The sequence below is a fragment of the Colossoma macropomum genome, unplaced genomic scaffold, assembly GCF_904425465.1.
Source record: "Colossoma macropomum unplaced genomic scaffold, Colossoma_macropomum, whole genome shotgun sequence".
NCBI lineage: Eukaryota > Metazoa > Chordata > Actinopteri > Characiformes > Serrasalmidae > Colossoma > Colossoma macropomum.
Window position 1 is genome coordinate 17,491,528 of NW_023494793.1, and position 13,659 is coordinate 17,505,186.

Below are 13,659 nucleotides of genomic sequence, written 5' to 3' on the forward strand. Positions count from 1 at the left end.
ATTAGCATGTGCCTACTTGCCTGATAAAAATACATATTTGATAATATATGTATGCACACAAATGCACACCTACCTTCATTGCCTCTGCTTTCTTACGAAACATCTCCTCCATGTTTTCTGCCAGTCTCTTCACAAGTTTGAGTCCATCAATCTCCTCAACTCTAACCGAACGCTCAAACTCTTTGTATTTCTGGAAGAGGAAGAAACAGAGAAGAAAAGGTAAAGCAGATAAGAAACTTTGACAGGTTTTTCATTAACAAAGAGAATATAACTTGCATTAATGTTTTATATAAAGGTTTAATAACAAACATATGTAGGTTAAAGGAGAATTTTTCAACATTTCTACATAATTCAGTTGTTGAGATGCAAATAGGGTAATTTAGAGTGGTTTCATGTAAAATGGTGTAGAGAAACTTATTGATTGATTTTCTTCACATTGGTGGTGATAGGAACCAGTAAAAACTTGTTTTTATATGTAACTCTGAAATGGTAAAACAGTAGTAAATCCAGGAAATAAGTTTTCTTTGATTTTTCTTTGAGAACTGTTTTGCCTTACAGTGCCCTGCATGTACCTCTCCACTATTACCGTATTTTAAAAAAAATTATAAATACATTTTAGAATACAATCTTGTTTTAAAACTATTATATAATAATATCTCAGGCACCAGATTATTCACTACTATTTAATTATTAGCTTTCTGTGGTGTAGCTATTAGTGCCATTAAACACAATATTTCATGTTATATTTTCATTGTTTTTTGTAAATAAACACTCATTCTAAAATTGATGCTTGCAACACATTCCAAAAAAGGACAGGAGTATGTTTATGCATGACCTTTTCTTCTAACAGCACTTAATCATTTAGGGACTGAAGAAATTTTTTGAAAGTGTATTTTTTTTTGCCATTCTTCTATAATACAAGTCTTCAGCTGTGTAACCATACAGGGCCTTCAAAGTCGTAGTTTCAGCTTAATAACACAGCACGTTTTCAATGGAAGACGGTACTGAACTGCGGGCAGGCCAATCTAGCAGCTGCACTCTCTGACTCCATGCTGTTGTAACATACAGAGAATGTGGCTTACCGTTGTCATGATAATGATAAATAAGCATGGACCTCCCTAAAACGGCATCTAAAAGGCAGAGTATACTGTTCAAAATGTGTTCGGTGCTTTCACAGATCATGCAATCAACAATCATGCAAAGATTGACTCATCAGATGATGAACAGTGTTTATTAACCATGTTTTTTCAAAGTATTTCCAAAGTATTTCTGTGAAATCCATCACAGAAGCACACCCGTTTTTAATGTAGCGCTGTCTAAAGATTTAGTTGTGGTTTTCAGCCTCGTCCCTTACACACAGATATTTTTCCAGATTCTCTGAAACTTTTAACGATATTAGGCACTGTAGCAGGTGAAATACTGGAATTCCCTGCTACCCTTGCCCGAGAAACATTATTTTTAAACCACTTGATTATTTCCTGATATTTCTGGCAAAGTGGTGAGCTTTTAACCATCCTTGCTTATAAAGGACTAAGCTCACCTTTTATACCCAAGCATAATTGCATCACCTGTTTAGGATGAATTTTTGAAGATTTCACAGTATTCCTCATCTTAAATTGCCCCGTACCAGCTTTTTTGTAACATGTTGCAGGCATTAGTTTCATAATGAGCGAATGTATTCAAAAAACAATGAAGTTGATAAGATAAAATCTATAATAAGTATACATAAGCATCTTGTCTTTTGTACCGTTTTTGTTCAAATAGAGGTCAAAGTAGATTTCCAAATCACTGCTGAAAAAAAGATTGTTATTAAAGCAAAATGTCACTTCAAGCATCACTTTGCTTTTAGAGTCCCCTGTAGATGCCTTTTGATGCTCATCTCATCATGAATTAACACTCAGCTACTTATTTATTAAATGTAATTGAACTTTAGGCTGATTGTAATAGATTCTACACATATTTTTTGCAGACTTAGGGAAGAGGGAGTAAGAATTTCTCTTTGCTTTATCTTTTACTTCAACAAATGATCATGATGGATGATCCTTTTATACCCAAGCATGACTGCAGTAGCTGTTTAGGATGTTCCTTGTCTTAAATTGCCCAGTCTCAACTTTTTTGGAACATGTTGCAGCCATAATAATAACTATAGCGAGACACAGCAATAAGAATAACAATAACAATAATAATAATGATGTGACACACATGACAAACATCTACATGTTTCATTGGGTTTTTCTCTGGGGGTACTTTCAGCCACGCTAACCTATATTACATTCATGAGCTAATGACAGGCTTGCTGTCTGTTAGACAATACTGACAAAGTGCACCATCGACCTCTACTTTAACCTATGTTTTCACACAGCATTGGATCAGTTTAGAAATTTCACACTCAGTTTGTTTTCATTTGGCCATTCCAGTTCCAGACATTCTGATTCCAATATGACCAATAATCTGGCCTCGTGAGGCTAACACAGCGATGGCTCGAGTTGAAACTTAATCTTTGTGAAATAAAAAGAAATAAACAATAAAAGTGCTGTTCCACAAAGGTTGTGGTGGTAGTATATTGTCATCTTTAATCTGGCAACAAAACTATAATTAATCTCATTAAAAGAATGGGATTCTTAATGAAACAAAAACTTACAAGGTTGTTTAGTTTAGCCTGTTTGCCTGATTGTATGACAACTGAACACTCATATGCTTCTCCTGAGACATGAAGCTGTTTTCTCTAATGTCTGCAACCTGATGCATGTGCATTGTAACACACAGCCAGCTTTTTAAGGCACAATATCTGCCTGCTGCAATGGCAGACAGTGCACCCCTCCCCTTATGTGGGAATCACTAGTATGTTTCTATGCTTTACATGAACAGCTGGTGGTAAATGAGATTTTGCCATCGCTGGGGGTTGCTGCCATGGTAACTCAACTAACCATCACCAGGCACAGGTCATCTTCAGTATTATTTCAAACTGCGGAAAACAGTAAAAATAAGGAAAGCACATTTATAAGTAGAAAACACAAAAAAGAAAGTATGAGTTGGTATACCTAAACTTTCAACTGCTACTGAATATCCTAAAAACATTGTAATGTTTTTGTGTCTTCATTGTTTGGAGTTGGAAGAAAGAACAGATGATTTGGCCACTCTCTCCAACATTGCAATCCACTGCCTGCCACTCGCAACACACACAATGAAACACTATGTCAGTGTATGTGTGTGTGTTGAGGACACCAATTTGAAAGCCCAGGGAAGAGAGTGAGGGAACAAAGAGTGTACGAGAAAGATAAAATGAGCGCAAGAAAAAGAAAGAGTCTGTGTGCAAGAGACAGAACAAAGAAGTAAGGCACTGATAGGAGACATTTGCATTTGCTTCTTAGACAACAACATTCATCACTGCAACAGACAGAGAATAAAAGAAACAAAAGAAAGGAAGAGCAACCCTCTTAACCTTTTTTCTCTCTCCAATCCTCTATACTCTCAGTCCTTTTCCTCTTAACCGTCGTTCTATCTCCTCTCTCTCTGATCCCTCTTTTCACACCCCCATTTACTCCACTATTTCTCTTACTCTCTTTTCCTCTGTTCCCTAGAGCTGTCCTCTGCAATCTTTCAGAACTGCTCAAAAGTTCGGACAGAAGAAAGAAGAGCCTGACCTGTTACTCTTGACAGCCTCTGTGGCCAATCGCAGTGACTGAGTGATGAATGTGCAGCGAATCGGAGCAACACAGCCGATGCCCCTGAGCCAATCAGGGTGATTGATGGAAGGCTCTGTAGCCAATAGCAGCTGACAGGGATGAGACTGCTCCCTCTTAGTGCAAGGAGCCTTTAGGCCACAGCGCAGGCTGGAGATAATTGAAATGAAGTCTAAGACTTGATAAAGACAATAAAAGGACAGCTCTAGGGAGCAGCAGCCATTGTAGCAGTAAACCAAGTTTGTTCTTAACATTTATCTCAGAGCACACGCACCCACACCCACACACATATGATGACTGTCACATTTATTTAATTTAACACTGGACATGCCTTTCACATTATGTGAACAATTCATGACTAATGGTGGTCTAAAATGACCCTGAATTAGCACTGGGCGATACTGATAAACTTTATTATGACACTACTCTTTGAATATATCATGGCATAGCGTTAAATTAAACCAATGGGAATCTTACATGGTATCGTAAAACAGAAATCATGTTTACAAGAGGAAAAACATACTATTTTTCATTTTTATGGATTTTAAAGTGTCCTTTCTTTCCAAACAATCTGACAAACCAAACAAATGATATACACTACAGTTAACTGTCAAGGTAAGGATTCCATGAATAAAGTGCACAAAACAGGACTAAAACAATAAAAACAAACCACTTGAAAACAGGGATGCTGTTTTTTTATGGGCATTATATCATGGATGCGATGCTCCTTATTCAGCTCAGGTGAACTTCAGTTAACTTTCACTCTTAAGAATTTCTTTGGGTGCCAATAATTGGGGCACAAATAGATGTAAAAAAATATTTTTTATATGAAAAAATTTAGTTTTTATTTCAATCATATGTCATGTACCTCAAATAAAGGTTATATTTTTTCTAACATTTTGAACGAAAGATTAAAAGGATAAGTAATTAATATTTTTTACAGCTCATTTTGCTAATTAATAGCACAGGTGCCAATATTTGTGGAGGGCACTGTATTTCTAAAAATACTGCTAAAACTGAAAAGAAACATCATTGTACATCATGATATGCTGGCAGAGACAATGTATCGCCCAGCACTAGTCTGATAAACTGTCAGTGTGAACTTTTTAATCTTGACGCATTGTTTAATTAGAAAAACATACAGTAATCATAATACATGACAGAAGAGAAGAATCTGTAGGAAAAAGCAGTAAATTTTAGAGTTCATAGATGCAGCCACAGCGATACTGTGTGAATGGAGGTTTAATCATAATGTTTGGGATGATGATTTTCCAGATTCAGCTTTCTTGCACCATTATTTAAATTAATCTCTCACCTAAAACAGGAACATAATCATTAAATTAGTCAAGCACTCAAAAGTAAAGAGATTATAGAAGTGATTGACATTTTTTTTAGCCGTGGTCTGAATAAAATCTCACTACATTAACATACCTTAAAGTCAACCTCTTTTTCTTTTGCTCCTCCTGTGAACCATTTCAGAGATACAACGTTATGTTACGACTACAGCAATATACTACACTAAAGTTAATGGAGCTCAAAAAGTCCCCTTGGACATGCTGTGAGGTTGAGAGTCAATAAAGGCGATTACATATCAACACACCCTCGAATCTTAAACATCAGTGGCACACACATCTCCTTAATTAAAACAACTTTGATGAGAATATGACAATAAAAGCACTTGAAAAGTATGTTAAAATCAGACACTCTGATGTTTGCTTGTCACCATATGTTTAGTAAATAAAAAGATAGTAGGAGCAAAGTAGGAAGACAAATGAGGAGAAAGAGGGATATACTCAGTTTGAAGAAGATAGAGGGCTTTGCTGAGAGCTCTAAACTAAAGCCAATCCTTTTCCTATTCCCTCTAGTTTGTGCTTCCCCTTAACTCCCATATCATCCCCAAAGCCCTGCTAATCCACTACAGCAGGCTCAGCTGCTGCCCCAGGCCCAAACACAGCCTCAAAGGGAAACGAGGTGCCGTTCTTCCTAATATGTGTGTGTATGTGCATGTGTGTTTGTTTAAGTGTGTGAGAGGGCCTGCACTGGCCCCAGAGGACAGGGCACTTCTGGAATGTCCCTATGCTGGATGTTGCCTGCTGTATCACTGAGACACAGGGCTATGTGGCTAATCTTCTTTATACAAGTCGCACTGAGGCTGGCCATGACATGCCCCGAGGCCCGCACTCTTACCAAAGCCAGGAGAGCATGACAGACAAAACTGAGGACTTGAGCAAGACATCGTAACATACAAACATTTCACTTAACCAGTTCTCTAGTAATCAGGCTTTAAAACACAGAGAGGCAGACTTATAAAGCCTTTTGCACTAGGTTTCATTAGCAAAATAAGATGCGTTCTGTCTGAAAAAGCACATGCAGGGCAAGACAGACATCTGCACTGGCCACTTATTTGCTGAATTTAACATATGGCACATTTTATATTTTATGCTTTATTTTTTCCAATGTGTTAAACTCAGCAAATAAATAAAAACTATGTGCTGTAATTTGCACAACAGTTTGTTCCTGTCATCTGGTGAGTAATCACATTCCAGGAGTTTGCAATAAAGAAAAATGTGATGACTGGGGTTCTGATATATATCTTCAACGTATTTAGCTCCTCTTAAAACAAGGGAGAAACAAATAGGAAATTAAATGCACCTCTACAAAACAAGAACATGCAACAGACAACAGAATCTTAGAAATAATACAACTGTCTTTTCAAATATTAAAACCGAATTTTAATATTTTAGATCGAAACGATCGGACTTCGGCATGTCCGGTGTGCAGTGGCCTTTACAATGTCCCCTACCACACACATTTCAGCAGCGAAGTAATTCCCAAGCTCTATGAAACATTCCGGAGGGAAATTGAAAATGAGTTGACACAGACACCCTGTCTAGCTCTCTTTAATTATAAATAGAGAAGGCAAAGCATCTACAGGTTTTCATAGCTAAGAAGTACTTTTAATTCTGAAGTTTTTTCTCTCCTTGACTTCATACAGCAGAATGAATAGAAAGTTGTACTTTTCTATAGGCAAAATAAAAAGTTCATTGCTTAAAGTGTGATGTGTTTTTTTCTTAAATACAAAGATACCAAAACTGTACCATTACTCTGGCGCAAAAGCCATGGTACATACAGAAACATGGGCCCAATGTACCATCCTAATAAACACAGAACAAAATTGTTCACAAAAATGCAAAGAATATCAAGTTGTAACGGTGGAAAAGTGACAGTCAGTTGTTGATTTTCATTTGTGTTTTACAACAATTGTGCATGACTCAAATAAAACTCTCTGTGTTATCCATGGCTACCTAGGCACAAAAGATTCACACATACAATAAATGTGACAGCACTACACACGGCTGTACACGTTTAATACAGAAATAATGAGGTGACAAAACCGCAGTTTGCGTGCATCTATGACTGCAAATTCTGTGAGGGACTGAATGGCAGCAGACACAGCGACTACATGGAGGCACAAGCCTCGAACAAGTACTGTAAGAATATGAATAAGTATGAATATTTACCAACAGAATAAAACTTTTTAAACTCTCAGAAATCATTCGGAGTTTGCAGAAGAAGTCTTGTGGCATTGAATTTACATGTTACCCAAAGTCAGTGTTTGTAATCTACAACCCTGCAGACTGTTTTAGTGGAGACATTTATTTACACTCTCTATGTCACTAAACTTGCATTTTCTCATGTATCCAGAGTGTGTCAACGGCCCACTATTTCACCGTGCCTTGTAAACCCTGTGCCTCACAAGCATAAAGCAATTATGAAACGGTCCTATGCACAGCTTGCGTGATTATCCATAGTCTTGGTAACTGAATATTAATTTCAGATGCACTGTGAGTGCATTTTGCAGCCACAGTAACGCACCAGAACACAATGCAATACAAAGTAGTATGTGCAAAATCTACAGCCTCCTGCACTTTTTGAGATTTTTATTCAAATATGCCCCTAGAGTCCCTTTGTGTTTCTTCATGCCCTCTCTCTCTATATCCCTCTCTCTCTCTCGCACGCACATACATAAGTGGATGGTACAGTGATTAATGAATGAGGGAATCTTCATCCCAGTGAGGGACTCGGCCTCAATGCTGCTCCTTTCAGCTCATTTAACGCATCACTGATGCCCTGGCTCCCTTAGCCTGGTCTCCGAACAGCTGCCTTACACACACACACGCACAAAGGATACAGGCATATACAAACCTGCTTTGTACCCTGTACACAACAATTTATATATTTATAATTTTTTTACATAAATATATATTTTTTTAAAGTAGGGTTGCAACTTTTGAATATTTTATTTTAGAACTTTCTATTGAATGTTATCTCGAATATTCAAATATTGTACAAGAATGAGAAAAACAAGTTCATCTGGGAAAAAACTTTTCTTATCATTATTTTTTTCTTTACTTTTGTTATTGTTACTAATTAATATAAATTATTACCAATATTTATACTTATACTTATATTTATACTTTATACTTTATACTTATACTTATTATACTTATTATTATTATTATTATTATTACTTTGTACTATTGTATAAATTCTACTTTTTACTTTGCTTATTAACAACACCTAACTGAAAATAGTTCAAGGTAATTCAAAAATCTGTGGTAATGATTTTCATATTTTGTTGCATTAAAATGGTAAACCTGGATCATGCCCAGTCTGACAACCCTGAACAGGTTGTTGGCTCAGTTTAAACACCAGTGAGCGGTACAGGAGTGCAGAGGAAACAGCAAAATTGTAACCATCATCCTAAAAAAAGGAAAACTACTCGTCAGTGATCGGGGAGCAACCAAGATTTTAAACCGCTCAAAACTGCTTTACTGCATGGGCTAAACACAGGCAGCTTTATCACCTGGTGCAGTCTAAATGATTTTCCTATAGCTCTGGACAGCTAGCCATACACTCTTTTATTCTCTGTAATAAATGCTAGCTAACTAGCTAGCACACTAGCTAAATAGCAGTCCAGACCTTTGGTTTAGATCTTAATGTCAAATCGAATTGCCAGTGTTTCGCAAGCCATATCGCAACGTCCAATGAGTCCGCAATGAGTCCGGAGTGGCAACTATGTGATGCTGGTAACAAGCTAGTATTTGACTTGGTGAACAAATTTTTAATTTCCCCACAGAAGTGTGTGGGTTCATAAAAGTGGTAAACTTATTAGATATTCAGTTGGCTTTTCCCTTTTCAAATATTTTAATTTTGAAATTTACTGAATATTTGTTGCAGATCTTTTTGAAAGAAAGACAGCTACCAACAAGTTCAGAAGTACAGGCACGCATAGCATTTGAGCATTGTGGAGGAGACAACTCAGTTTAAATGTATCTGTACAACACATTGTACAACAGGCATTGCCATAAAAGCACCTTTACAAAAAGCCAGTCCAGACCCTTCACACACAATCTCAGCGTGACAGTATCAGGAAAAACTCCCTAAAGCATGGGAAATAAACACTGACAATTATCTAGAATCAACTTCCTCTGTCTCGCATCTGACAGAATTATGATAAAAAAATGAAAGGCACTAAACATTAAAAAATCACAGAGATCAACATTCCCGATTCCGATACCTGCTAATACAGTGTGACGTAAGATGAGAGTCTGCTACTGCACTAATGAACAAACGACTCAAACACAGAGGAGTTTTACTGACTCGATGACTGTCAGACTCAAAGTCGTCAGTCACTTTAAAAATTTCACAAAAAATAAACACTGTGTGATTTTAGCTTGTTTTAAACACACAATCATAACCTGCTTCCTCAGTATGAGTGGAGACACACGGGCCAGTTAAATGGAGGTGGAAACAGCTTTATTTTAAATTGCTCATAGACAGAGCTGTCTGTAAGGGCTGCGTTTCACGTACCATGTCAGTCAGGCCAATTGTTTTCACACAGTGTGAGCATATAAATCATAGGCTTTGTCTGGACATGACAGTCTATTCAAATGTATATACGTGACTCACCAAAGAAAAAGATTTCTAAAATCAAACAGGGTGTGCCTGGCCTTAGAGGACATTGAACTACAGCTCAACCAGCCAAACAAAAGACTCTGAGAAGGCATAAGCAACGCATGTGAGCTCCTCGGCTACATTAGCCTTGGATGCAATTCCTGCTGTCACTGTGCTAGACTGATGTTGAGATGAGGAGCAAAACTATAGGAGTATAGTAAAATGGTAGCGATGCATCACTATTAAAAACCATGAACATTAATATGGAGTTGTCCCCCTACTTGGTGCTAAAACAGCCTCCATAATTGTACCATGCAAGTACACTGCGGGCCATAGGATAAAGCGGTATCGGAACGATACAACATCACAACACTCCCACTCTGATCCGCTAACATACTCTGCTTTAAACAACTCTAGCTGATGCTTGACATTGCACATGGTGACCTTAGGCTTGCACGTGGCTGCTCAGCTGTGGAAATCCAACTCATGAAGCTACAGATGAACAGTTCTTGTGTTGACATTGCTTACAGAGGCAGTTTGGAACTCGAAAATATACTGCAGAAAAGGATAGGTGATTTTTAAACACTACAAGCTTCAGCGCTCAGTGTCCACGTTCTGTGAATTTGTGTGACCTACCACTTCGCAGCTGTGTTACTGTTGCTAGACGCTTCCATTTCACAATAACGACATTTCCAGTTGACCGGGGCATCTCCAGCAGGGCAGAAATTTAATAAACTGTCAGTGTTTTGTAAACGTACCACCCTATGACAGAGCAGAGCAGAGTGACGACAGTCACCAACTCTTTAGTAGGATGCATTCTACTGCCAGTGTTTGTCAATGGAGAATGCACGGCTTTATGCTTGATTTTATAGCTGAACCCTCCATTTAGAATGAGCTTCCACATACAGGCGGTTTTTAATTATGGGAATATCTGTATGGAGATGAGAATAACAACCAGTATTGTGCCTATCTTGAACAACTGCAAGTATACACACACAAACAAGAAATGAACCGGATAAAAAAATGCTAATAGTGACTATTTTGAACAATGCTGTGACTGCAATTAAATAGTGCTTAAAACATTTCAGCACACAGTGACAAAAGCACCCATGATCTGTTAGGCCTTTGTTAACACCTGCAATTTGTCAGAACACTTCTAGCGCTTTTGGATTTTTACCCAATTTTCTCCCCAAATTTAGTCGTCTCCAATTCCACCCACTAGTTAGGACTCCCCCAGTCAGGAGGGTGAAGGCTAACACAGGCTTCCTCCGAGACCTGCGAAGCGCCACCGCTTCTTTTCGAACTGTCGCTCACGCAACGTCATTGGACAGCTGAACACGCTCGGAGAAAAGCACCAACCGCCAGATCTGTTACGTCAGCTAACAGACGCCTGTGCTGACTAGCATCACGTTGAGTGATGGGGGGAGAAGGAGGGGCCATCCTACCCACCCAGAGAGAGCGAGGCCCAGTGTGCTCTCTTGGACTCCCGGCTACGGATGGCTGTAGCATCACCAGGGACCGAACTCGCGATCTCCTGATGATATGGCCAACGGTTAGGCGGTTGCGTCACTCGGGAGCCCCCACTTCCAGCACTTTTAACATTAACATAGAACGCAACACAAGATTGGGTCAGTGAAATCAGAGAGGAGTGAAAAGTGTGAAAAGAGTGAAATTTTTTTTAGGTATCGCATTTGAAGAGTAAGACTGTTTTACAAACTATAAATACTAAACTAACTAAACAGGTCAGGTGAGAAAACATAAAGGTGAAAATTATCAATATTCAGGAGAACTAGAGCGGTGATAGGCTGCTGATGATCTTCCCGGAGTCAGGTGTCAATCGTAGTTCTGAGGCTGGCTAGCCGAATACATGACATTTATGAAGTAAAATTATTAATAATTAAAAAGCTGTTGGTAGAATACTTACAAGTTGTTACTGAACTGTTGCAATGCTATTGCAAGATGTAAGGTACAAATGATTGTGTAGTTGTTTATTTTCACTACCATCCAGTGAACAAGTAAACTATTGTATTAGATCATGTCACACAGAGGGAAAAAATCAGACAAATTAGGTAGAATGAAAGTCCAGTTAGTGATCCAAGTGATACAGAAAAGAGTACACAAAGACTGCAACAGACAACCACAGAGCAAAATAAAGGTAATGACTAGGAATGAAAGTGAATAACAAGACATCACAAAGTCCTGTCTTTTTACAGATAATGAGCAAACACACAGCTTGCTTACAGGCAGTAATTAGAAAAGAAAGAAGATGCAGGTGACTAACAAAAAGGAGATTCAGAGCAAGGAGGAACAGCCGGGGGTGTGAACATGGCATGCTAGTGAGATGCTGGTATACAATGCAGTCCATAAGCAAATGGACAATGACAAAATTTATGCTGTGTTGCTGCTCTATTGAAGCACCCTGTCAGCTTCAATTACAGGGTACTTACATCTCAGCATTTCCTCTAGACTTTTTTCAGGAGCTTAGAAGCTTCCAGAACTGTCATGCTTACGCAGTGTCATCAAATGCAGGAACGGGGCAGTATCATCTCGCAAATTTGTTCATAAAAATACAGTGAACGCACTATACATGTGAGTCGCCAAGTTTTACATTCCCTGTACATTTCCTTTCAAGAAATGCAATAGCCAGTTAATTTATATCACAACAATTCACATGCAACTGAGTACTTTACTGTTCATACTAGGCAAATGTCACTGCCCAGTATGAACAGTAAATATACAACCCCATTTCCAACAAAGTTGGGATGCTGTGTAGAATGTAAATAAAAATAGAATGCAATGATATGCAAATTAAGTAAACCATATTTTTAAAGGAAAATACTACAATGACAACATATCAGATGTTGAAACTGAGAAATTTTATAATTTTCTGAAAAATATATGCCCATTTTGAATTTGATGCCAACAACACATTCCAAAAAAGTTAGGACGGGGGAATGTTTATCACTGTATTTCATCACCTCTTCCTTTAACACTCTGCAAGCATTTGGGAACTGAGGAGACCAGTTGCTGTAGTGTTGAAAGTGAAATGTTTTAACATTCTTGTTTTCTTGTTTGATATAAGATTTCAGCTGCTCAACAGCTTGGGGGCTCCTTTGTCGCATTTTTCATTTCATAACCCTCCAAATGTTATCAGGGGTAACAGGTCTGGACTGCAGGCAGGCCAGTTTAGCACCCGTGCTCTTTTAATATGGAGCAATGCTGCTGTAATACATCCAGAATGTGGTTTGACATCATCTTGCTGAAATAAGCAAGGCCTTCCCTGAAAAAGACGTCGTCTGGATGGCAGCATATGTTGCCAAAACTTGTATATATTGTTCAGCATTAATGGTGCCTTCACAGATGTGCACATCACCCATGCCATGTGCACTAATGCACTCCTACACCATGATGAATACTGGCTTTTGAACTGTGCACTCATAACAAGCTGAGTGGTCTTTAGACCAGAGGACACAGCGTCCATGATTTTCAAAAAGAATTTCAAATGTTGATTCGTCGGACCACAGGACACTTTTCCACTTCCACTCAGTCCATTTTAAATGAGCTCGGGCCCAGGGAAGGTGGCAGGATTTCTGGATCCTGTTTATGGATGGTTTCTTCTTTGCATTTTTACAGTTTTAACATTGCATTTGTGGATGCAGCAACAAACTGTTTTAAAAAGTGTTCCTGAACCCATGCAGTAATTTCCACTACAAAATCACGTCTGTTTTTAATGTAGTGGCATCTGAGGGCTCAAAGATCATGGCCATCAAATATTGTTTTGTGGCCTTGCATACAGAGATTTCTCCAGATTCTCTGAATCGTTTAATGTTATTATGTACCGTAGATAATGAAAAGCAAAAGTTCTTTGCTGTTTTACATTGAGAAATGTTTTTCTGCAATTGTTGCACCCCTCCTCATCTTTACTTCTTTCCCAGCCTCTCTGGAATACTCATTTTATATCCAATCATGTTACTGACCTGTTGCCAATTAACCACTAGGTGTTTTTTTTAGCATTACA

The 13,659-nt window shown here is 38.2% G+C and overlaps 1 protein-coding gene across 1 annotated transcript in view; it reads right to left on the reverse strand.

Annotated features, from left to right (window-relative positions):
• Positions 1 to 13,659, reverse strand: part of cacna2d3a (calcium channel, voltage-dependent, alpha 2/delta subunit 3a) — a 289,290-nt gene that overhangs the window by 235,492 nt on the left and 40,139 nt on the right. The window contains exon 3 of the mRNA XM_036578675.1: positions 74 to 190. Within this exon, the coding sequence (XP_036434568.1) occupies positions 74 to 190 (117 nt within the window). The remainder of the gene's footprint in view (positions 1 to 73; positions 191 to 13,659) is intronic.